The sequence below is a fragment of the Urocitellus parryii genome, chromosome 4 (assembly GCF_045843805.1).
Source record: "Urocitellus parryii isolate mUroPar1 chromosome 4, mUroPar1.hap1, whole genome shotgun sequence".
NCBI classification, from domain to species: Eukaryota; Metazoa; Chordata; class Mammalia; order Rodentia; family Sciuridae; genus Urocitellus; species Urocitellus parryii.
The window spans coordinates 126,757,916-126,784,016 of record NC_135534.1 but is presented as its reverse complement, the minus strand read 5'-3'; the positions used below and the strand labels follow the sequence as shown (position 1 = coordinate 126,784,016).

Sequence of the window (26,101 nt, the reverse complement as noted above, 5' to 3'; positions counted from 1 at the left end):
AACAGACCCCTCTGTGCCACAGTTCATCTTCAGTATGAGGAAGAGACGTTGTTTAGCAAAGTAATCTGGACTAAATTATCTCAACAACCTACAAGTCCTGGAGGAGGCGCTGCTGTGTTATGATCATGTCTGTTAGAGACTCTTGGGAGCCAGAGCTTTTCATCTTACAGTCCTTTAATCCTACAGTCCCACTGGTGTCCTCAGTAAAAGGACCTTTACTTATACAGCTGCCAAAGAACAAGGCACTAAATTTATAAGGATAAGATGTCAGCAAGACAGAGAAGCCCTGTGGCCCCAATTCCAAGTGCCCAGAGAGAAATCTGCACCTGTCAGCCCCATTACTGAGCTCAGTGGCTGGCTCTAGCCACACTCTGCCCCTCAGAGTATCCATATGCAGTAGGAGAACAGGAGCTGCCACTACTGGTTACATTGCCAGGCTCTGCTTACCTTGCTTACCTCGTCTCTTCAAATCCAAAACCACCTCTAAACTGGGGGCTGGTGTCTGGGACTTGCCTTTGCCTGGCACGCTTCCCTTCCCTTGCGGCACCTGTGTCTGTGGCAGGCCTGCTTCCTGCAGTCCGGGCTCAGATTCACCGAGAGCCTGGGGCTGAAATGGAGCACAGGACAGCCAGGGTAGGATCTGGGACCAGAAACCTTATGAGAATCTCATGAAAGCAATGCACAACACACCCTTCCCACAAATGAGGACACAGGAAACCCTGAGAAATACCACAGTCTACCATGATCCTGCTGTCATGAGGCATAAATCAGAAGATAGGTTAAGTTCAGGTCCTCAAAAAGCACTTGATTTTCTGCCTAATTTTCCACATTGAACAGGAAAAAAGACATGAACAGTACAACAGACCAACTAGACCAAACAAACATATATGTCAACCCAAGAGAAAAATTTACATTCTTCTCAAGTACACATGGAACACTCCCCAAGAGGGCCATAAAGCAAGCCTCAAGGGTCTAAGTGACTGCACTCACACAGAGCAGGTAGAAGGAAGGTTTTGCCATCATTCAGAATGAAGCCGTAAATCAGTAACAGAAAGAAATCTGAGAAATTCACAAATGTGCAGGCATTAAAGCATTTCCAGTAACCAACGGGATCACACAAATCGTAAGTCAAATTAGAAATATACTTTGAGAACATGAGAACAAGAACACAGCATGGGAGCCGGCTGAAGGCAGCACAGGGAGGGACACTGACACTTCCAGACACCCTTATCAAGACAGACTTCTGGTTTCTAGTGGGCTGTGTAAGGAGCGAGGTCAGCACTTGGTCCTTACAAGTAAAAAGCTGAACAGACTGGAAAGCCATCAAGTCCCCTCAAATCTTGTCACAAAAGAGGTGAGGGCACAAAGCAAAGCCCTGCCCCTAAGACTTCAGAATGGAGAGCGGAACACAGAGTCACGGCTGACCAGGGCAGAAACGTGGAAACCCGTGCGGAGGCAGGGAACCGGAACTGTGATTATGAACTGCCGGAGGCTCAGTGTGACAGGCTTGAGGGTAGCCACTCTGGGGGGTCCAAGTCACGACCTCCAGGAGCTCAATCAATTCCCAAAATGAACACCAGAGAAGGCTTCTGGTAGTGGAAGGTAGAAAGGAACCATTCAAAAACAGGCCAGAGCACTCTATGTCCCTTCACAAGGTCCACCCTAAGTTACTGTGCTATTTATTATCAGAGGCTGACTATTGCCCATGTCAGTCATCCTGACCCACGTGGGGGTGCTGGGTTCTGGGAAGCATATGCAAAGTTCCAGGCACAGAGGCAGAGGCTCACTGAGTGAGACCTCACAGGACTACAGAAATGCCTCCCCTCCATCACACCTCACCAATACATTACTAAGGGCCTACTTACAGCAGTCCCTTTTACCCAATATATCATGTCCAGCACCAAGAAAAACCTGGAAGGCATTCTACAGGGAAATAAACTCAATCTGGAGGGAGCAAGTGTGAGAAGCAAACACGGCAGAGAGGGTAGCATTACCAGACCAGGAATCTAAAACAAATCCAAGTAATATGCTGATCCTTTGGTGGATAAAGCACACAACAGGCAAGGAGAAACAGGCAGTGTGGCAGAGAGATGGAAAACACAAGAAATGCTAGAACTCAAAAAATGAAGAAGAGCTGGGGAAGTAGCTCAGTGAGAGAGTGCTTGCCCAGCAGGTGCCAGGTGCCAGGCCCCAGGTTCCATCCCTGCAGCACCACAAAATAATGATAAAAATGCTAACAAAATTGGAAGAATGTCTTTTATGGGCTCATTAATACCGACACAGTCAAGGAAAAAACCTGAGTTTGAGAGGATTTTTTAAATTTTTTTATTTTAATTAGGTATGTATGACAGCAGAATGCATTTTGATTCACTGTACACAACTGTAGCACAAATTTTCATTTCTCTGATTGTACCCGATAGAGCATCGCACCACATGTGCAGTCACACATGTACCTAAGGTAATGATGTCCACCTCATGAAACATGAGATGATGAACATGAACATGAAAGGGTGCTGGATTCTGTCAAATGCTTTCTCTGCATCTTGATAATTATGATTCTTATCTTTAAGTATATTGATGTGATGAGTTTTATTTATTGATTTATGTATGTTGAACCAACTTTGCATCCCTGGAATGAACCCCACTTGATCAGGGTGCACTATTTTTTTTAATATTTTTGTATGTGATTTGCCAGAATTTTATTAAGAATTTTTCCATCAATGTTTATCAGGGATATTGCTCCACAATTTTCTTTCCTTGATGTGTCTCTGGCTGGTTTTGGTATCAGAATGATCCTAGGGTTCCCTCCTTTTCTATTTCATGGAATACTCTGAGGAGTACTGGTATTAATTCTCCTTTTTAGTCTTGTAGATCTCAGCTGTGAATCTGTCTGGTCCCAGGCTTTTCTTGGTAGGTAGGCTTTTCACAGTGTCTTCTTATTTCCTTGCTTGAAATTGATCTGTTTAAATTGTGTGTGTCCTCTTGACTCAGTTTGAGTTGATCATACGCCTCTAGAAGTTTGTTGGTATCTTTGAGGTTTTCTATTTTACTGGAGCATAAATTTTCAAAATAGTTTCTAATTGTCTTCTGTATTTCAATACAGTGTCTGTCATGATATTTCCCTTTTCATCATGAATTTTAATAATTTAAATATTTTCTCTCCTCCTTTTCATCAGTGTGGCTAAGGGTTTGTCAATTTACTTGTTTTTTTCAAAGAACCAATTTTTATTGTCAATTTTTTGAATTCTTTCATTTCAATTTCATTAATTTCTGCCCTGATTTTAATTATTTCCTGTCTTCTACTACTTTTGGTGTTGGTTTGGTCTTCTTTTTCTAGGGCTTCGAAATGTAATGTCAGCTCATTTATTTGTTGACTTTTTCCTTCTTTCAACAAATGAGTTTAATGCAATGAACTTTTCTCTTAGCACTACCTTTATAGTGTTCCACAGATTTTGATGAGTTGTGTGAGAGTTCTCATTTACCTCTAAGGATTTTTTTTTATCTCCTCTCAGATGTATTCTGTTATCCATGCCTCATTCAAAAGTGTATTGTTTAGTCCCCAGGTGATTAAGTAACTTCCATTTTTTATTTTGTTGATTTCTAATTTCATTCCATTTTGGTCGGGTAGTATCTGTATTTTTTTGTATTTGCTAAGACTTGCTTTGTGGAATAACATATGGTCTATTTTGGAGAAGGATCCATTTGCTGCTGAGAAGAAAATGTATTCGCTAGTTGATGGATGGAATATTCTATATATGTCAGTTAAGTCCAACATATTGATTGTATTATTGAATTCTATAGTTTGTTTAGTTTTTGTTTGGAAGATCTATCCAGTGGTAAAAGGGGTCTGTTAAAGTCACCCAGTATTATTGTGCTGTGTCTATTTGGTTCTTGTAGTTGAGAAGGGTTTGTTTGATATACATTGATGCCCCATTATTTGGGGCATAGATATTTATGATTATTATGTCTTGCTGATGTATGAATCCCTTAAGCAGTACAAATGTCCTTCTTTATCCCTTTTTACTAGCTTTAGTAAAGTGGATATATCTGATATGAGGATGGAAGTCCCTGCTTATTTACGTGATCCATGTGAGTGGTATGTTTTCTCTCATCCTTTTATCTTCAGTCTGTGGATGTCTTTTCCTGTGAGATGAGTCTCTTGAAGGCAACAGATTGTTGGGTCTTTTTCTTTTAATACAATCTGTCAGTCTGTGTCTTAGTTGATGAGTTTAGGCCATTCACATTCAGGGTTATTAATGAAATATGATTTGTATTCCCAGACATTTTTAACTTGACTTGGCTTCTCCTTTGATTGGCTTTCCCTGTAGTGAAACTCCTCCCTTTGCTGATTTTCATAGTTGTTTTTCATTTCTTCCTCCTGGAATATTTTGCTTGAGAATGCTCTGTAGTGTAGGCTTTTTCACTGTAAATTCTTTTTTACATGAGAGGTTTTTATTTCATCATCAAATCTGAAGCTTAATTTTGCTGGATACAAGATTCTTGGTTGGCATCCATTTTCTTTCAGAGCTTGGTATTATGTTGTTCCAAGATCTCCTGGCTTAGAGGGTCTGGGTTGAAAAATCTGCTGGGATCTGAATTGGTCCCTCTATATGTTATCTGATTCCTCTTTCTTGTGGCCTTTAAAATTCTATCCTCATTCTGTACGCTAGGCATTTTCATTATAATGTGCCTTGGTGTAGATCTGTTGTAATTTTGTACATTTGGTGTCCTGTAAGCCTCTTGTATTTGATTTTCCAATTCATTCTTCATGTTGGGAAATTTTCTGATATTATTTCATTGAAGAGATTGTGCATTCCTTTGGTTTGAATCTCTGTGCCTTCCTCTATCACAATAATTCTTAGATTTGGTCTTTTGATGCTATCCCATAATTCTTGGATGTTCTGCTCATGATTTCTTACCATCTTCGCTGTGGTCAACTTTATTTTCAAGACTGTATATTCTGCTTTCATTACCTGATGCTCTGTCTTCCAAGTGATCTAGTCTGTTGGTGATACTTTCTGTAGAGTTTTTTCTTTCATTTATTGTTTCCTTCATTTCAAGGATTTCTGATTGTTGGGTTTTTTTTTCTTTCTTTCAGTATCTTTCTTTCTTGAAGTAATCTTTTGCTACCTGTATTTGCCCTTATCTCTTTGTTGGAGTAATTAATTTTTGCCTGTATTTGCTCACTTAGGTCATTCTTTAATTTGTAGATCATTTTAATTATGTACATTCTGAACTCCTTTCATCAACTGTGCTGTTCATGGATTCTACTATTGTAGTATCTTAGTTTGTTTGGGACACTTTCTTTCCTTGTTTTTTCATGTTGTCTGTGTATCTTCCTTTCTTGTAGTGCAGATCTTTGGTATTACAGTTTCTATCCTATAATCTTGTAGTGTCCCTGCAGATTACCTGTATCTCACCTTGGTGTTTGGCTTCCTGTCCCTGGCTTGTGTCCCATGATGGATGCCTATTGTGACTAAAGGTGGTTGTGGCAATAGTGTAGGTAACTCAATATAGCAGTGGGGGTGTCCCATGATGGATGTAACCACTTTCAGAGATGGGGCTAAAAGGGTGGGCTGCTTATTTGGAGATGCAGCTGCCTCTAGTCCCTATCTGTTGTCTAAGGTGGAGGCTACTGCGTGGGGAGGGCTATGGCGATGGCTGTAGTGTCCCAAGATGGAGGTTGGGTAGGCCTAGGCTCCAGCATGGGTCTGCCGGTTGGCAGGGTGGTCCTTGGCCAGGGCCTTGATTCCTGCATCAGTCTGCTGGTCAGCGGGGAGTTTGAGGATATTTAACTTCCCAAACTGAAAAGGGAACAAAGACTAAAAACAACAAGCACAGTATCCAAGTACTGCTGGACCACCATGAAAGGTTTAACATGTGTAATGGAAACATAAGAACGAGAAGAAAGAGAGAAAGGCAGAGGAAAAAATATTTGAAACAATAATTTAATTCCTCAAATTAATGTCAGACAACAAATCCAGGAAGCTCAGCGAACACACACACACAAAAACTGGTAAATGACAAGAAACCTACATATAGGCATATCATTTTTTTTTTTATTTTTTAGAGAGAGAGAGAGAGAATTTTTTATTTATTTTTTTAGTTTTCGGCGGACACAACATCTTTGTTTGTATGTGGTGCTGAGGATCGAACCTGGGCGCACGCATGCCAGGTGAGCGCGCTACCACTTGAGCCACATCCCCAGCCCAGGCATATCATTTTCAAACCACAGAATATCAGAATATCCTGAAAGAAATGTAAAGGAAAAGACCTACCTTATCTTTCAAGGAAAGAAGTTAAGAATTACATATGACTTCTCAGAAACAAGAGAAGCAAGGCAAAAAAAAACCTCAACCTAGAATTTTGTGTCCAACAAAATTAGCTTCAAAAAATGGGGGGAAGGGGGGGGAGAGAGAGAGAGAGAGAGAGAGAGAGAAAGGGAAACTGTTGCCAGTAGACCTGCCTTGCACAAAATGTTAAAAGTCTTTTTTTTTAAGACACTCAGAAGTACAGCCTGGTGCAGTGACATATGCCTGTAATCTAAACTTGGGAGGCTGGGGCAAGAGGATCATGAGTTCAAAGCCAGCCTCTGCAAAAGCAAGGCATAAAGCAACTTTATTGTCTCTAAATAAAAATACAAAATAGGGCTGGGGATGTCGAGTGCCCCTGAGTTCAATCCCTGGTCCATTGCCGCCCCTGCCACCAAAAAAAAAAAAAAAAAAAAAAGAAAAGAAAAGAAACTCAGAAGTACATAAAGGTACGAAAAGGAAAACAAATAAGTGAATGCAAAATAAAAAGTGTTTATCTTCCTTATTCTAACTGATCTAATGGAGAATAGTTTGTTCAAAATAGTATCAATGACATATACAATTATGTATGCTTATGGATATAACATGTATATCTGTCTGCTTAGGTATGTCTATAAGCAAAATCAACAATAGCAATGATACAAGGGATGTGAAGTAGGAATAAGAATTATTTTGTTATTACAAGGCCTTCAAGCAACCTTTGGCCTAATGTTATTTGAAAGTAGGCACAGACCGTTTATAAAAGTATACTGCAAATTCTAAGGCAGCCATTTTTTTAAAAAAAAAGTATAACTGGTATGACAAGAAAGGAGAGAAAATGGAATCATAAAATGCTCAATTTGATAACCTACATGAAATGGAGCAATTCTTTGAAATGACAATCTGCCAAAACACAACAATCTGAATACAGCCTCTGTTAAAGAAACTGAATCAATAATTAACAACCTTATAAATCAGCACAGCACTCAGATGAGTTTACTGGTGAATTCTATCAAACATTTAAGGAAGAAATTACACCAGATCTCTACAATCTCTTTCAGAGCACAAAACACAAGAGAATTTTTTCTGACTCATTACTTGAAGCCAGATAAGGATATTATAAAACTACAGACCAACATCTCTACAAAACTTGTCAACAAAATATTAGTGAATTAAATCCATGATGCATAAAAAGATTAAAATTCCACAACCACATAGGATTTATCTCAGGTATTCAAGACTTATTCAACATCTGAAAATCAATTATGTAATCCATCACATCAAAAGGCCAACATGGTCATATCAACAGATGCAGACAGGAACGTTTTCAACTCAAGTGAGAACATCTATCAAAAAATCTGCTGATATCAATGATGAGAAATTTGAAACTTTTTTCTACTTAATATTAGGTGCAAGGCAAGGATGCTCCTTCTCACCATTCCTTTAAGCATTGTACTGCAAGTTCCAGAAATGAAAAAAGATAGAAAAGGGAAAAAATATATACAAATTGAGAAGGAATAAATAAAGCTACCTTGGGGCTGGGGCTATAGCTCAGCGGTAGAGTGCTTGCCTAGCACGTGTGAGATCCTGGGTTGGAGTCTCAGTACCACATACAAATGAATAAATAGAGTAAAGGTATTGTGAAAAAAAATAATAATAAATAAAGCTACCTTATTTGCAGATGACATGATTATCTATGTAGAAAATCTGAAAGAATCGTCCAAAAAAAGGGAACCCCTCCAGGAATAATAAGTGATTATATCAAAGTTGTAGGATATAACGTGATTATGCAAAAGTCAATCACTTCCCTATACACCAACAATGAACAAGTGGAATTTGAAGTTAACAATATACCATTTACATTAGCATCCCAAAATGGACTAATAAGTATAAACCTACATCAAAACTTGGACAAAATCTACATGAGAAAAGTCATAAAATTCTCATTAAATAAATAAAAAATTAAATAAATGGATAGATACTCTATCTTCAGAGACAAGAAAACTCAATACTGGGAAAATGTCAGTTTTTCTCAACTTGTTGATCAATATCCCAGCAAATTATTTGTGGATATAGTCAAACAAATTCTCAAGTTTATATGAGGCCAAAAGAACCAAAAGAGGTAACAAAGGTAACAAAATTGAAGGAGAACAAAGTAGGAAGACTGACATTACCTGACTTTAAGACTTATTATAAAGCTACATAATCAATATACTGTGGTGAAAGACAAATAGACCAATGGAACAGACAGCTCCAAAACAGACTCATGCAATATCAAACTGTTGTGTGTGTGTGTGTGTACGTGTGTGTGCGTGTGTTTTCCCAGTACTGGGGTTGAACAAAGGGGCAATCAACCACTGAGACACATTCTCAGCCCACTTTAAACAATTTTAGACAAGGTTCCACTAAGTTGTCAAGGCTGGACTTGAATTTGTGATCCTTCTACCTCAGCTGGGATTATAAGCATGTGCCACCATGCCCAGCACAAACTGATCTTTAACAAAGGAGTTACTACAGTAAAATGAAGCAAAGACAGTGTTTTTCAACAAATGATGGTAGTACAATGGGGCATCAACACGCCCCCCCCCCAAAAAAAAAGAATCTAGAAACACACCTTGTGCTCTTATTTGGGTTTTTTAGTAATTCCTTAGGATTTTCTGTATACAAGATTACATCAGATACAAGTAGAGATAGCCTTACTTTTTCCTTTCCAATCTGTATGCCTTTTGTTTCTTTTTATTGCTTAACTGTCCTGGCGAGAACCTCTAATGCAATAGTAAATAGAAGTGGTGACAGCAGAACTCCTTGTTTTGTTGTTGATCACAGGGATAAATTATTCAGTCTTTCACTATGAAGTTTGGTGCTAGGTATTGTTTTTTGTAGATTCCCATATCAAACTGAGGAAGTTTCCTTTTGTTCTTCATCATTTTTATCATGAAGAGCTACTAGATTGTCAGATTCTTTTTCTGAATCTATGGAAGTGATCCTGTGATCTTTTTTTTTTTTTTGGTTGCAATTAATTTTGGAAGTTAATCTAACCTTGTACTCATGGATAAGTGCTGTTCAGTCATGGTATATAATTCTTTATGTAATTAATATGTTGAATTGATTTGCTAGTATTGAGAATTCTAGTGCCTAGCTGTAGTTTTATTTTCTTTTACAATGTCTTCATCTGTTATTGGTACTAGGGTAACATTGGGCTCACAGAATGAAATGGGGAATACTCCCTCCTGTTCTGGTTTTTAGGAGGGTTTGTAAAAATTTGGAGACCTTCAAATGTTTGGTAGAATTCATTAGTAATACTAGGCACAGATTTTTTTGGGGTGGAGGGGAAATTTTAAAATTACTAATTCAATCTCTACTTTGTATAGGTCTACTCAGACTTTTATGTTTCTTTTTTAAGTTAATTTTGGTGGTTTGTGTCTGTGTAGAAACCTATCCATTCATCTGCGTTATCAGACCTGTCACTCTTTTAATACTGTCCTGTGTAAGGTCAGTGGTGATTTCCTGTCATTTTAGTAATTTGATTATTTCTTTCTTTACTAATCTAGCTAAGAGTTTATCAATTACGTTCATCTTTTTAAAGAATTTTCAATTTCATTGACTTTTCCATCTTATTTTTTATTCTCTATTTCATTAATTTCTCCTTTAATCCTTACTTTTCCTTTTTCCAGTGTCTTGTTATTCAAATGATTTTCCAGTATCTCTTTTTGGTACTGATAATTGAGCCCATGAAATTCTGCCACAAAGTTATATCCCCAAATCGCTTTAAAGTTTTTAATTTGGAGACAGGGCCTTGCTAAGTTGCCCAGACTGACCTCGATCAAGCCCTCATACTTAAAAGTTATTTTTGACAATGATATAATATGATTCCGTGTAAAACTTAACAGTCTTTTTTTTTTCAAACAAATGGTACTGAGAACATAGAATGTTATTCACGTGGAAAACAGAAAGATGGAGCCTTACCCCCACACATATATAAAAATTAATGCAAAATGGATCACAAGTTTAAATGGAAGAGCTAAGAACTATAAAACTCTTAGAAGAAAACAGGAGTTATCTTCATGATCCTGTGTTAGGAAAAACATTCCTCGATTGACACAGGGGAAAAAAAAAAGATAAATGGGCTCCATCAAAATTTAAAGCTTCTATGCTTCAAATACATCAGTAAAGTGTAAAACCCCATAGAATTGGAAAAAATATCTGCAAATTATATATTTAACATAATCTATATATAAAGATCTTATAAAATGAATTAAAAATTTTTAAATGGTCAAAGGATCTGAACATTTCTCCAAATAAGATGCACAAATCACCAATGAAGCATGTGAGAAGACACCCAACATCATTACTCATCAAGGAAAGGCAAACAGAAACCACAAGACACTAATACACACCTATTAGGAAGGCTTTCCTAAAAAAGACAGTAAGAAGAGTTGACAAGGATGTAAAGAGATGGAATTCTAATAAACTGTTGGTAGAAATGGGAAATGGTATGGTCACTGTGGAAAATAGTCTGGCAGTTTCTCAACAGGTAAATACACATTACCATATGATCTAGCAATTCCTCTACTAGGTACTGACCAAAAGAAATGAAAATATATGTCCCCCAAAACTTGTACACAAATGTTCATAACACCATTATTCACAACAGCCAAAAAAGTACAGACCCAAATTATCTATGAACTGACAATAAATAACCAAAATGTGAATGGAATATCATTCAGCCATAAAAAGGAGTAAAATACTACAATATCACACATGTAATCCTAGAAGTATTATGTTCAGTGAAAGAAGCCACACACACAAGGTCACACATTTTGAGATTCCACTGTCAAGAAACACACTGATAGGGAAATCTATAGAGACAAAAGGTAGAATAGTGTTAGTCTGTTATTGGTTTATCAAAGATAAACTAAAGAGGGTTTCTTTTGCTACAAAATCTTCTGAAATTGATTGTACTGATGGTTACATAACTTTGTGACACCAAAAATCACTGAGTTTTAAAGCTTATGAGTGAAGCACATGATATATAAATTATATCTCACTAAAGCTGCTTTATTTTTTAAAAGCAAAGATCTCCCAGAATGCTTGGGCAGCAAATTCCTGGGCTGTGTGTGGTACAGGAAGGAGGTGACAGTGCCAGAGGAGAGACACCTAGGCTCTTGATGGGTCTACCACCAAACAGCTGGACCCTGGCCTAAGTTCTTAACATCTCCACAGGCACCGAAGTGTCCTCACAACTGGTGAGCAAAAGCAACCATCTCCCAGGGTGGCTGTGAGCTTCAAGCGTGGGAACTGGGGCTGGAGACGAGCACACTAGAATCTGGGAATCCTAGGACAGACAGGCTTTGTACCACAGGGAACCAAACCCACAAGGGAGAGTAGAGAAAGAGCAAATCAGCACATAAAAGGAACAAAATGCCTGAATAGGAGACAGCAACACTGTCTAGACATCCTTGGCAGAAAATTTCCCCAAATTACCTGCTGACTTTGGTTGTTTTTGTCACTCAGGTCTCTGGAGGCTATAACTTCATTTCCTTTTTTGGTGACTTCTTCGATCCGCTCTTCACACTGCTCCTTCACCTCTTTCATCTGGTTGATACACTGGCTCCTTTGGTGGAAGAAAGCAAAAGAGAAAGGGTAAATATTTATGGATGTGTATTTCCCTGCCGGATTCTGAGAGCCACTTCAGTTAAAAGACACAGGTCATCACTCTCCTATCTCAGGCTCTGTAACTGACAGGGCATTTAAAGACAAGGCAATGTATGTCTTTTCAACGATTAAATGGAAAAATAAAAACCCTGCAGTTAGCTGAAACCCACTGAAGATCTGTCACATTGGTCTAAAACTAGTGAACTACACAGATTACAAAAAAAAAATTGAATATAATCTGTAGAATAACATACATACATATTCATATACATATGTATATATTTGGTCTTTGACAATAGTAGTGGGAGGAATATTTTTGTTATTTATAATGAGCTCCTCGGGACCACACCTGAGTTTATGCTCATGGAGTCAGGCAGGGCTGGGGTTTCAGGATCGGGGCTGACTGCCAGGAGAATCAATCACAGAACCAGTGAGTTGGAACATGTGGCTCCACCCCGCCTTAAGGGAGGGGAAAGGGAATGAAAATTGAGTTCAAGCTCGTTGCCAATTATTTAATCCATCATGCTTGCATAATGAAACCCAGAGAAAACTCTAGACCACGAGGCACTGGAAGTGTCTATCAACCTGACTCCACAGCGACAGAGGTTCCTACCCCACTCACCACCACACAGACCTTAGACCCTGCCTTATAACACTACCTTTCGGCTATTCCCGAGTTGTCCCCTTTATAGTACAACTGTAATAGTAAGTCTAGTTGTTTAGGTTCTCTCTGTCATCCTGGTAAATCAAACCTGAGGGGAGTGACAGGTAGCCCTGAAATCTGTAGCCATTTAAGCAGAGTGGCAGGGGGAGCTGGGAACACCAAGGACTTGTGGCTGGGATGTGAAATGGGGACCTCTTAACCTGTGTTATCTGAGCTAACTTGGGGTACCAGAGTCAAAACTGAAATGGACTGAAGGATACCAGTATTGACAAAGCAATGCTAATGGGATAGAGTTGGAGGATTCAGTCTTCTGCCTGGAGTGTTTCAGCAAGTGTCAGAGCAGTTGAGAGAATCCCCACTTGCTTTGCTAATGAGGAAGCTAAGAGGTGACTGGACTGCCTGCAGTGGACCAAACCACTCAGACTGAAGCCAGACGCCAGACTCAGGGTTTCCTGATTGCACAGCACTCTCTACCACTCATCACCTTTTCTGAGTCTCAGGCATTTCAGAGCTAAATGTAAGTACTACACTCAGGTCCTAACTTGGAGGAAACCTCTCAGTTCAAAGGACCACTGGGTCACAACATTCCCAACACAGAAAGGGATCAGGTGCTGGAGAAATAATGAAACGAAGTTCTAGACCTCAGACACCTCACAGATCAAATGAAAAATTCACTGAAATAAACTTCTCAGAAACACGTAAGCTATAGGTGGTAGACTTGGCACAGAAGAGAACAAAAAAGAGAAATCTGTACCCTGAGGAGCTGAACAAGCAGGTCACTGCTATCCCCGAACTTCTGCACCTAACAAAGGGAAACACTGGCTCCACCTGCTCCCAACCCTGCCAAAGTAAGAACAAAAGGCCTCTATCTCAGCTGTTCAAATGAAGTTCCATTTTCCACATTCCAGCTTGACAGCACTAAGCACAACAACTCAGTGCAAAGCTAAATCCTGAAACACAGGTCAGGTTGACTGTGACTGTGTTAGTTCCTGAAAGCCTCGGGTGGCTCATAAATGAGGTAAATGTACTGACATTAATTGAGATAATCCCATCATCCAGACACTGACCATGACTCAGGATCACTAAAACATTTTAATACCAGCATTTGCAATCTGTTTCTTCAAAGTGTGGCCAAAAGATGGCAAGTGGTGCACCTCATTCTGACTCAAAGTGCTCTGGGGAGAAAGGTTGCAAGGCTATGTTTGGAGGAGTGCAATGATCACTTAGTGATGTCTGTCACAAGCGAAGGAGAAAGAAGTGAAGATGTGAGTTGACTCCCACAAAGAACTCCCTGTGCCATCAAGAAGCCTGGCCTATCCACCAGCTTTTGGGTTCTCACTGCCTTCTATACAAGGATTAGACCAGACAATATGACTTAAAGAAGGGTGTGCTTCAGGAACCTGTGAATCCTACAAATTGAGCACAATTTTGTATATATATCCATTGGTAAACTTTTTAACAAGATGTCCACATCTTTTCTCCAATTGTCAAAAAAATTAAAGAGAATTAAAGATGACTAGCTCTTTCTAAGCCTCTAAACATTCCATGATAGCTTCCTCAGACAGCTTCCCGTATCTGGCACAGGGCCTTGGGTGAAACAGACACATTAGCCAGAAAGAGCTTTCAGCCTAAGCTACCAACCTCTATCAGAAAAGAAAGAGTACATTCATGGACATAAATCAATCTAGCTTAGCAGAGACCACCACTGCCTGCAGGGGAACAGAGTTCCAACTAGGTCCAAATCTCCTGGGTTAACATTTATCAAGTGAGTCCATTAGTGGCTTTGCACATTTCAATCAGCAGAAGGGAAATATCAGCATTAATATGTTTCTTTTGGAGGGGAGGTTGTTTTGTTTTCTATGGTCCTAGGGACCCAGGGGTACTCTACCACTAAGCTATATCCCCAGCCTTTTTAAAACACTTATTTTGAGGCAGAGTTTCACTAAGTTGCCTAGGATGGCCTTGAACTTGCCATGTTCCTGCTTCATCCTCCTGAATCTTTGGGAGAACAGGAGTGCACCACTCCACCACCCATCAGCATTGTCTTTTTGAGGGCGGGGGTGGGGAGGTGGACCAGGGATTGCACCAAACCACCGAACCACATCCCCAACCATTTCTATTTTTCATTTAGAGACAGGGTCTTACATTAAGTTGCTTAGGGATTCAATAAGTTGCTGAAGCTGGCTTTGAACTCATGATCCTCCTGCCTCTCAGCCTCACATGTTGCTGAGATTACATAGGTGCGTGCCACTGCTCCCTACATTAAGGTGCCTTTTAAGGATGAATAATAATAAGACTGGGATACTTTATTTTTATTAAATGCAATTCTTTGATTATCAGACTAACTCATGGTTTCTCAACCTTGGCACTATAGACATTTTGGGCCAAATTAAAACTTCACTTTGGGAAGCTATCTTGTGTACTATAGGATGTTTGACAGCATCTCTGGTGTCCACCCACTAGATGACAAGAGTATACTCCCAAGTTGTGACAAAAATGTCCTCAGTCTACAAAGTTCTCCTAGGGTCAAAAATGTCCTCCACTTGGGAACCACTAGTGCTGTGGATGTAGCTAAGTGGTAGAGTCCATACCTAGCATGCAAAGACCCTGGGTTCGATCTTCAGTACTACCAAAGTGGGAGGGAAGTGGGGAGAGACAGAACCACTGACACAGCTGAATAAGGTTCCACATGTATACTTTGTAATTCTGCTCCCCTTTGACTATTTGCTCATGTCCTCTACACAGCTAGGTAGGTCATGTGCCACACGTTTTGGTCAACAAGAAATTGCATACACAACAGTAGTCCCATAACATTATATGGCCTACTGACATCAGAGCCATCTCAGTTTGTGAAGTACACTCTGATTTTCGTAGGACGAATCACCTAACTGTGCATCCTTCAGAACTTATTACATTGTTAAGTAGCATGTGATTGTTTTGGGAGCTTCATGTTTTTAATGGTTATTCAGTTTTAAAGTGATGTGGTAAAAATGAAGGTGCATGAACAATGTTGAAGAACATGGGCATCCCCAGGAGGACAATGAGTGTGAGGCAATTTATTCTCCTACACTGTTAGTGACTGACAGTTGCAAAATCCTTTCAGAAATCCATCTGGAAATTTATACTTAGTGACAAACTAACGCTACAGGTAAGTGTCTTGTATGAGGAAAAAATAAAAAATAATTTTTAAATGAAGAAACACTATGTGGATTTTATATATAAAACAAGTACGGGGCTGGGGATGTGGCTCAAGCGGTAGCACGCTCGCCTGGCATGCGTGCGGCCCAGGTTCGATCCTCAGCACCACATACAAACAAAAATTGTTGTATCCGCCAAAAACTAAAAAAAATAAATATTTAAAAAATTCTCTCTCTCTCTCTCTTAAAAAAAAAAACAAGTACAAATGTTAAAATTTCATATATGCAAACAAGTACAAATGTTAAAATTTTTATGGCTACCATTTTTTTTAAATCATATGACTTCTCATATGACTGAGAAGTCAGTCAAAGGGGAAAGAGCAGTCATAAGAAGTTAGGTTCTCTTTGAATTCCTATACTTCTGTTATATTGCTTTTATGAGGGAAAAAAGTTGAAAAAATGAATAACAATTTTATTCTCTACCTTGTAAATTGGTTTTTACTCTTCCCAATGGGTTTAGCCCACTTTTTAAGTTTATTACCTTCATCATGTAAGTACTCCATTCTTGCTGCAAAAATTTGGAAAAACACTGAAAAGCCTCAAGAAAACAATGTATCCACAATGGTACTGTGCTAGAATATCTTAAGTTTATGAGTTTGATTTAGCTCACATCTGAGAACTCTTGAAATACATTTTTTAAAGTAGTTTCTTAACCAGTACCACCTGCACTTTACAGAACCTTAGGTTACATTGTTTTATGGTTTATGGTTTTAAACAATTCATTTCCTGCTGAGAATTGCTATGTCTCTTGTGTGTGTATATATCCACCTTTCTTATTTATTTTATCTTATGAATCCTTGCTGGCTGAAACCCCATGGTTTGGGTTTTTTTGGGAGGGGGGATATGAGCGAGTGTACCCAGAAACACTCTAGAGCTACATTCTCAGTCCTTTATGTTTTTCATTTTGAGATGAGGTCTCACTAAATTGCAGAGGCTGGCCTTTAACTTGCCAATTCTCCTGCCTTAGCTTCATGAGTTGCTGGGAATACAGGCATGCACCACTCTACCCAGTGCTTACTCCATAGCTTCTGAAGCACTGCTAACACTTAAAAAATAAAATGCACAATAATTTTTAAAGAACATGAAGCCCAAAAGGAACTATGCCTTTTTCATAGAGCCCTAGAACATAAAAACTCCATAACAGGAAGAATGAGCATGCTGGACTGTCCTTTGCCTTAAAACACCTAGGTGTGGCCTTCCAGGGAGTGGACACTTAATTCTAAAATACTTACAGGTCATAGGAGAACTTCCGCTCCAGGTTGGTCTGGTTCTTCTGAAATTGGAGCACATCCTGCTGCAGCTTGCCGTAATTCCTCTGCAGGGCCTTTAATTGGTCTAAGCCAAAAGGAGAACACAGATCACTTGCATGGCTGTCATGCTGCTCAGCCAAAACACAAAGCAACCACACATGTCAGAACACAAGGGCAGTAACACAAAGGGAATAAGGAGGGACAGAGAAAGCTGGAGAACAGCCCTTCCCCTGCGGTCACCACACCCAGTCATAGACAGCCTCAGAAGGTCATCAGTCCCACAGGAACTTGCATCTTGGTTCTTTTTCAAATGTCTGTTAAATTTCCTTTTTTTTACCTTCAATTCTTAAAATGTGTTGGTAGCCTCTATTTGCCTATTTTTTTCTTAAGACTGCAGAAGTCCAGAGTTTTCCAAAAGGTCACACACACCACTGTCCCACACCCCTGGAAGAGTATCCTTCAATTTGTAAAACACTGGTCTCCATGTTTGTTGTGATAAGCAGCTACCCCTGGACACCCTGCCCCTGGCTACTCGCCAACATCCTTCTCGTCACATATTCACAGCCAAGCTATTCTCCAAGGTCCTGTGGTTATTTAACCACCCAACCCTCTAACCAGAGAAATTGCAGCTTTCTTTGAGGAAATTCACTGGCCCCATCCCACTGATCCGATCACTTGGCTCAGAAAAAGCTCCGTCTGATCTGATCACTCAGCTCAGAAAAACTCTGTAGAGAAGAGCAGTAGCCAACAGACGGCCCAGTCAGGGTGAAAGGAAAAACAGTTACAAAGGAGTCACCGAATGTGCTGTGGGGAAATAAAATTAAATAAAACTGAAGGATTCCAGGAACTACTGATACCCACAACATGGACCAATCTCAAAAGTATATACTTACAGAACAGCCTGATCTGGAACAGATGACAGAGGGGTTTTGGAAGGAGGTTGGGTTGGGGGGCCAAAGTGGTCAGCCCAGACAGACCGGTGCTATGTGCTGTCAGCAGCAGTGGTCTGTGAGACTAAGCACTTATTAACTGCATGAAACTATACAAAGAATAAACTTTATTATATAAAAACTGTTTTATTAAACCTAACTTAAAGGAAGAGATTCTTATAACTGAACCATATGCAGGACAATGAACTAATCCTGAGCTGCTAAATAAATCAGCAGCAAAAAAGTAAATTAAATTGGGGTGGACATTTTTTTCCTTCTTTTTTTATGGTACTAAGGATTGAACCCAAGGGTGCTTTATCATGAAGTTACATCTCCAGCCTTTTTTTTATTTTGAAACAAGGTCTTGCTAAGTTGCCCAGGCTGGCCTCAAACTGGGATCCTCCTACCTCAGGCTCCCAAGTCACTGAGAATACAGGCTTATATCACTGGCCTCTGGGCCCAGTGGTGTAAGCCTGTATTTTTATAAACTTCATGAAGGCAATCTAAATTCAGGGTAATCTTATTAAATAAGTCATGCATATACATATACATGTATAGAATAAGTATATATATGCATTGTGTGTATACATGTGTACATATATATATCTCTCATGTATGTAAAACCAACCATATACATATGTATATGTATATAACACATGTATATATATGTGTGTGTGATATTTATATATATGTGTGTGTGTATATCTGTATACACACACATGCACGCGCGTGCACACACACACACACACACACATCATACACATCTCACATATACAGGTTGAGGATTCCTTATCAGAAATGGTTAGAACAAGCAATGTTTTGGGTTTCAGATTTTTTTTTCAGATTTTGGAATATTTCCAATATACTGTGAAATATCTTGGGGATGAGACCTAAGTCTAAACATGAAATCATGTATGGTTCATGTACAACTCTGTTTATATACATTGTCCAAGGGTAATTTTATAGAACATATTTAATAATTTTGTGCACTTTGTGACCCATTGCTTGAAGTCAGGTGTGGGATTTTCTATTTTTAGCACCATAATGGCACTCAAAAAGTTTCAGATTTGGGGGAATTTTTTGGTTTCCACGTTTTCATATTAGGGATGCTTGACCTGAATCATCTCTTTTCTAGGGATACAAACCAGGGCCTTGCTCATGCTAAGCAAGTGCTCTATCACTGACTATTTCCCAGCCCAATATTTAACATATTTATAAATCAGAGTCTGAATTCTTCTATTCAGTAGTTTGTAATACATTCAGTAATATTTTAAAAAGGAAAAACCTGTTAAGGAAATATAGATAGGCAAAAAGAATAAAGATTGCTCAATTATTCATACCACAACCCACCATGAGGTTCCCATTAGGAGAGCCACCTGAACCCTGAGGAAAGGTGAGTTTTTAGGAGCCCATGCTGGCACAGGAGGGGAGTGGAGCTTACCTTGCAGGTCTCTGATGAGCTTCTCACCTGTGGTGATATTATTCACCAAAACAGCCTGCAAGGAAAACAAGCACAAAATGAAGCACCACAACCTAACAACTTAGGCTTCATAAGACATACCTGCTGGAAAAGGGGGAAAGAGCAGCCCCCTCCCAGCCAAAAGCAGCTGTCCGGGGAACGGTTCCTTTGGCTCTGGCTGCATTACCTCATGTCTGCAGCTGAAAAGGAACCTGCCTGTTTAGAGATTTGCTTTCCAACCACCAACCTGGAATGGAGGAAAGACTGCTCAGAACTTTAGCTCCATTCCAACTCCAGAACAGAACACCACTTCGCAGGCTGGCATAGCTTCTCCCCCAGCCCATACCACAAGTCCTCTGGGAGAAACTAGGGAAGTCAATTCATTGTTCACAAATCAAAGTCTGAATCCCAGGCTGGCTAAGAGAAAGAAGAACAGGGGATCCAATGGTGTTCACTAGGAGGCCACTCTTTCCCCTGGGGGGATAGAATGTTTCACCAAGTGGGGGAAGTCAACAAAGCAGGGAAGAAGCAACCTGGAATCCCACGTGATAATAATAAATAGAAAGGAAAATAAATACTAGTGTTGAGTTACTAGTTTAACAACTGGCCCATATTCAGGAAGAATCATTTTATATCAGCTGCTCTTCTAAGTAACGCATATTTATCTATTTGCTCACTTACTTTTTTTGTACTGGAAAATGAACCTGGGGTTGCTTTACCACTGAGCTATAACTCCAGTGCTTTTTAATTTTTATTTTGAGACAGGGCCTCAATAAGTTGCTGAGGTTAGCCTCGAACTTGCAATCCTCCTGCTTTAGCCTCCCCAGCTGCTGGGATTACCACTGCACCTAGTACTCACTCTTCCTAATAGCTGTATGAAGTGGGCAGTGTATGATCTCATTTCAGGGCACAGAAAACTAAGTCACAGCTTGCTTAAGTGACTCAAGGTCAGATGCCTGTGGAGAAGTAAAGTCCAGCCCCAGCAGGTATGCTCCAGAGAGCAAGCTCTTTACACTACCTGCCAAATTGCTAGGGCAGCAATTTAATGGACGGAACCTGTGGCACTTAATTTTAGGCATCGACTTGACTGGATTAAGGAATGCCTAGAGAAGTGGTAGAGCATGACTTATGGGTGTGTCTGTGAGAGTGTTTCCAGGGGTCATTGGCATGAAAGTCAGTAACAGTGGACAATATCTGCCCTCAAAGTGAGTGAGCACCTTATGAGGGGCAAGGGGGAGGGGGGGGGAAAAACCAAACAACAGCAAAGGAGGTAGAGAGGGAAGATGGGAGGGGAGGGGAGGGGAGGGGAGTGGGGATAGTAGGGGATAGGAAAGGTAGCAGAATACAACAGTCACTAATATGCCATTATGTAAAAATGTGAGTATGTAACAGATGTGATTCTGCAATCTGTATTTGGGGTAAAAAAGGGAGTTCAAAACCCAATTGAGTCAAATGTATGAAAGATGATATATCATGAGCTCTGTAATATTTTGAACAATCAATAATAATAAAAAAAAAAGTGAGTGAGCACCATCCAATCCCCTGGGGCCCAGAGAGAAGAAAACAAGTAGAGAAAAGGACTTCTCTCTCTTCTGCAGTAGACATTCCTCCTGAGACACAGCTGGGACATTAAAACTCCAGGCTCTCTGGTCTTGGGACTCCAGAACCTACTCCAGAAGCTCCTGGGTTCTTGGACCTTTAGCCTTGGACTGAGAATTATACCACTGAGAATTATATCTCCCTGGTTATGGAGTCTTCAGACTTGGGACTGAGCCACACTACCAACATTCCAGGGTCTCCTGCGACTGTCAAGGGACTTCTCAGCCTGCATAATCAGATGAGCCAATTCTCCTAATAAATCCTTTTTTCGAATGTATTTGTTCAGTCTCTTTGGAGAACCTTGAATATCATAGCACCCCATGCTAAAAATCAAGCAAAAACTTGAAAACAGAGGAATATGAAAATATTCATATGAATATGAAATATCAGAGTTCATCAAACAACAAGGGTCACTTTGTGAACACACATAGTACATATGTGTGCTTGACTGGACAAGCACACATCTTACCATGTCATCAACCAGTTTGCCAAACTCATCAACATGGTGCCAAAACATGGGGATACATTTGTGCCCCATCCTGATTACTAGTGAAGAGGACAAACTTGCCAGCCCCTCCTCTTGTTTGCTCTGGACCTTTCTGTGCAGCCTTCATGCTTTCTTAGGCCTAGACAGAGGTGAGGTTATTGGAAACCACAGTTTTACTCCAGATGTTTATGAATATAGGGATGTGCACCCAGGGATGCAACCTTGCCAAACAAATCTGGTGTTTGAGATATCACAAGACATGGGACATTTTCTGGGCAACAGAAGGGAAGTCCTGATAACCAATAATAAAATTCATCAGGGAGAGTTTTGCAGACGGACATTTATTCTACCTGGGAGAGGGTAGAAAACAGGAAGGGATGAGAGACCCTCAGTGGGAATCCAATTTACACACCTGGAAACTCCTATTCTTGGAAAAAGCTTGCAAATGTTCAATTGAAAAGACAAAAGATTACCCTAGGATCCTCTAACCCCACCTAAAGGTATATATACAAAAAAATTCAAAGCAGATCCCCCAAGAGACAGCTGCATTCCCACATTCATTAGAGTTATACATAAAAGCAACTTAAATGGCCATTCATGGATGAAGAGATAAACAACACTCACAACAGAATATTATGCTGCCTTTAAAAAATAAGGAATTTCTGACACATGCTACAACATAGATGAACCTCAAAAGATATTGGGATAACTAAAATAATAAGCCAGTCACCAAAGAAAAATATTACATAGTTTTCACTTGTAGTCAAAAAATCATAAAAACAACATAATAGTTGGTTCCCCAGGGCCTCAGGAGAGGAAGAATTAGTGTTTAGTGGGTTAAAGTGTCACTGGTGCAAATTCAAATCTAGAGAGTCACTGTACAAAAATGTAAATTAACTTCACATTACTGACCCATACACTTAAATGCCTTGCTTCTGAATAGTAGTGCTAAAACAAAACAGAAAAAAAAAAGATTTAGGGCTGGGGATGTGGCTCAAGCAGTAGAGCACTCGCCTGGTATGCATGCGGCCCGGGTTCGATCCTCAGCACCACATACAAACAAAGATGTTGTGTCCACCGAAAACTAAAAAAAAATAAATATTAAAAACTCTCTCTCTCTCTCTCTCTTTAAAAAAAAAAAAAGATTTAAGTGATTATATGCTGATTATCTCCAAATTTGTTTCTTCTGAATAAATCATTTCTATAAAAATCATGGCAATTTTACTTGTTTCTTTTCCACCTGTTCACCTTAGCCTCTACTCAAGAAAGCCTGTATTAGACTGAATTTGCAATAATTTGAGGGTTTAGTAACTGCTGCAATTTGAAATAGAGATATTTCTACTTCCATGTGACTTGACTTTCACAAAAAAATATTTTACCTTCCCCCACCTACTTACTTACGCAAGAACAAAATACAGCCTCCGTTTAAGGAAAAGGGGATCATAAAATGCATAAAGATCTTTTATACACAGTTTTAGATTTATATAAAATCTTGTTGAACCATTTTTTGAGGAAAATATGAAAATGCTTCCTATCTTCTTTGGGGGTTCTAGATATATAGAAGAAAAAAACACCTACATTCAACAGTATTCTTAAATGACTTACTATGCTCTACTCTGATCAGGCTGTTCTTCACATTTTGGTGCAGTTTGGGAGTGTTGCAAACTGTTCCCTGATGACACAAAGACATATACAAGGAGGCAGGTAGTGACACCTGAAATGACTGGAAACTGAACTGGAAGACATTAGGATGTATAATCCACAAACAGATTTAGTATAATCATTCTAAACTGGGAAACAAATATATTTGACCAAACTATTTCTGCATTCGAGTCCTAGAAAAATAAGCCCAATGTTTCATAGTAAAATTTCAAAGCAACAAATCTATATTATCACATTTTGAAAGCTCAACAAGATGTAAATGGCTTATTTTAAAAAACACTAACTTCTGCTACTCAGGCTGAGGCAGTAGGTTCACAAGTTCAGGCCAGCCTGAGCAATTTAGCTAGATCCTTAGCAACTTAGTGAGACCCTATCTCAAAATTTAAAAAAGGGTTAGAGATGTAGCTTAGCGGTAAAGCACCCCTGGATTCAATGTCCAATGGAGGGGATGTCTAACTTTCAAAAAGCTCACCTGGAAGCATGATGATCATCACATAAGGAAGAGTTAAGTTTTGCTACTGTTTGGTTCAATAAAATAATCAACATACTTTCAAGGTAGGGCCCATCTTAATATTAAGACTCCATCCTAGCTAACCCGTGCCAACTCAGGGCAATCAGATGCCTGCATAAATTCTTTGTAATGAAATTCTTATTACAGCCTGAGGGAGACTAATCTTAAAAAGCAAGTTAATTTTAGTGACATGTGAATTACATAAAAATGAAGGGAAGACTGAAGCATTCATTAGAGTCTTCTTTTTACCACTACCAGTATCAAAATCTCTTAGAGCAGTGTTATATATAGAAATAAAATGTCAGACACAAATGGAAATTTAAATTTTCTATTGTCTGGACCAGGGGTATAGCTCAGTTGTGGAGTACTTGCCTAGTACTCGAAGACAAGCTGCATTCAATTCCCAGTACCCCCCCCCACACACACACAATACCCTCTAGTAGTCTAGCAGGCTGGGGCAAAGAATTTGAACAGATATTTCTCCGAGAAGACATAAACAGCTGAAAAGTACATGAAAGATACCACTTATGCCAACTGTACGGGCTATACATTTTTAAAAAACAAAACTTGCAAGTACTAACAAGAATGTGAAAAAACTGAGATAAACAGGAACCCTCATAGACAGATGATGAGAATACAAAATACTGTCCACTTTAAAGTTTGTTAATTCCTCCAAAATAAACATGGAGTTATCATGAGACCCAACAATTCCATTCCTAGGTGTTTACCCATGAGGAATGAAAACGTTTCTCCACACAAAACCCATCCACAAATGCTCACAGCAAAATTACTATCTCCAAAAAGCAGAAACAACTCAAATGTCCATCAACAGATGAATGGGTAAACAGTAAATATATGGAAGTATATTAAATACATAATGAAAAACATATACAATGGCATATTATTCAGACATAAAAAGGAATTACCTTGGAAACATTATGCAAAGTGAAAGAAGTCAGACACAAAATGCCACTTATTGTACAGTTTTATGGATATCTATACAAAACAGGCAAATCCAGAGAGACAGGAAGGACATTAGTGGTTGCCAGGAGCTGGGGGAGAGAGAATGGGGACTGAGAGCTTACTGAGTATATATTTTTTTTCTTTTCTTCTTCTTCTTCTTTCTTTTTCTTTTTTTTTTTTTTTTTTTTTTTTCCTGGTGCTGGGGAGTGAACTCAGGAGCACTTAACCACTGAGTCACATCCCCTTTCTTTATTTCTTATTTTGAAACAGGTTCTCATTAAGTTGCTAGGTGAAGGAGATATACAAGGGCTTAGACACTCAGGGCAAGATGGTGAGTGAGAAGGTTGGGAACAGGGCCAGAACAAAGGAGCACAGAGAGGATCTTCTAATGAGGTCAATTTCCTGCTTGACCAAAGCACTCGTGGACACAAGCAGGGAACCCAATCAGACAGATGCTCATGCTCCTAAGCAGAGGATCCAATAGGAAATTAAAACAGACACGTGGACACATCAATAATAGTGAGGAGAACATGGACAGGGGAAGAGATAAGGAAAGGAGGAAATTCCAGAGACGATAAGAAGAACAAGCCCAAACTCCCCCACCAGATCCCAGCTCTGGAGCCACTTCTCTTCAGAGAAGTCTATCTTTGTGGCCTTAGTAGTAAACCTACTTCTTGCTTGCTATCTTTTTGTCCTGTTCTTCAAGTCTATGCTGAACAGAGACAACCAACCCAGCACCCCTAGACAGTAACATTAAGACCTCGAAAAGTTGCTAAGGCTAGCCTTGAACTTGTGATTCTCCTATCTCAGCCTCCCGAGCCACAGGGATTACAGTCATGCATCATTGTGCCTGGCTTACTGGGGTACATGTTTCTTTTGGGAATGAGGAAAATATTCTAGAACAAGATAGTGGTGATGATTGCACAACACTGAATATAGCAAAAACAACTGAATTACATAATATATTTTTTAAATGGTTAAAAATAGCAAATTTTAATTTTATTCCAATTAAAAAAGTAAGTAGGCAACATTAATATTATCCATCCTAATACACCCAAATTATCATTTCAAGATGTAATCTACATTAAAATTATTAGTGAAAGTTCACATTTTTCATAATTCATGTTTGAGCTATCATATTTTACATCTCAACTGGAACATTTTAAGTGCTCAATAGCCACCTGTTTGTAGGGACACAACAGTACACCTGGGGAAAAAGAATGTTGGGGGGGAAAGCCACAGAGGGAGGCCCAGTCGCTCACACCAACAAAGCAAGCACTGACTCTCAAATATTTCATGATTGCCATCCTTCTGAACGAAAGGGATCACTGAATGCATGTTCCCATTAAACAATGGCAGTAAAATCGCCAGTCCAGGCCACAAAACCCTAGAGCTGACATAATTAACTTTTGTGATTAAGTATACACAAATATAG

At 39.4% G+C, this 26,101-nt stretch overlaps 1 protein-coding gene across 1 annotated transcript in view; it reads right to left on the bottom strand.

Moving 5' to 3' along the window:
- Positions 1-26,101, bottom strand: part of Golm1 (golgi membrane protein 1) — an 81,140-nt gene that overhangs the window by 8,471 nt on the left and 46,568 nt on the right. Inside the window, exons 4-7 of the mRNA XM_026404457.2 lie at positions 19,427-19,481; positions 17,039-17,141; positions 11,775-11,904; positions 448-607 (exon numbers count right to left, since the gene is read on the bottom strand). Coding sequence (XP_026260242.1) covers positions 448-607; positions 11,775-11,904; positions 17,039-17,141; positions 19,427-19,481 — 448 coding nt within the window. The remainder of the gene's footprint in view (positions 1-447; positions 608-11,774; positions 11,905-17,038; positions 17,142-19,426; positions 19,482-26,101) is intronic.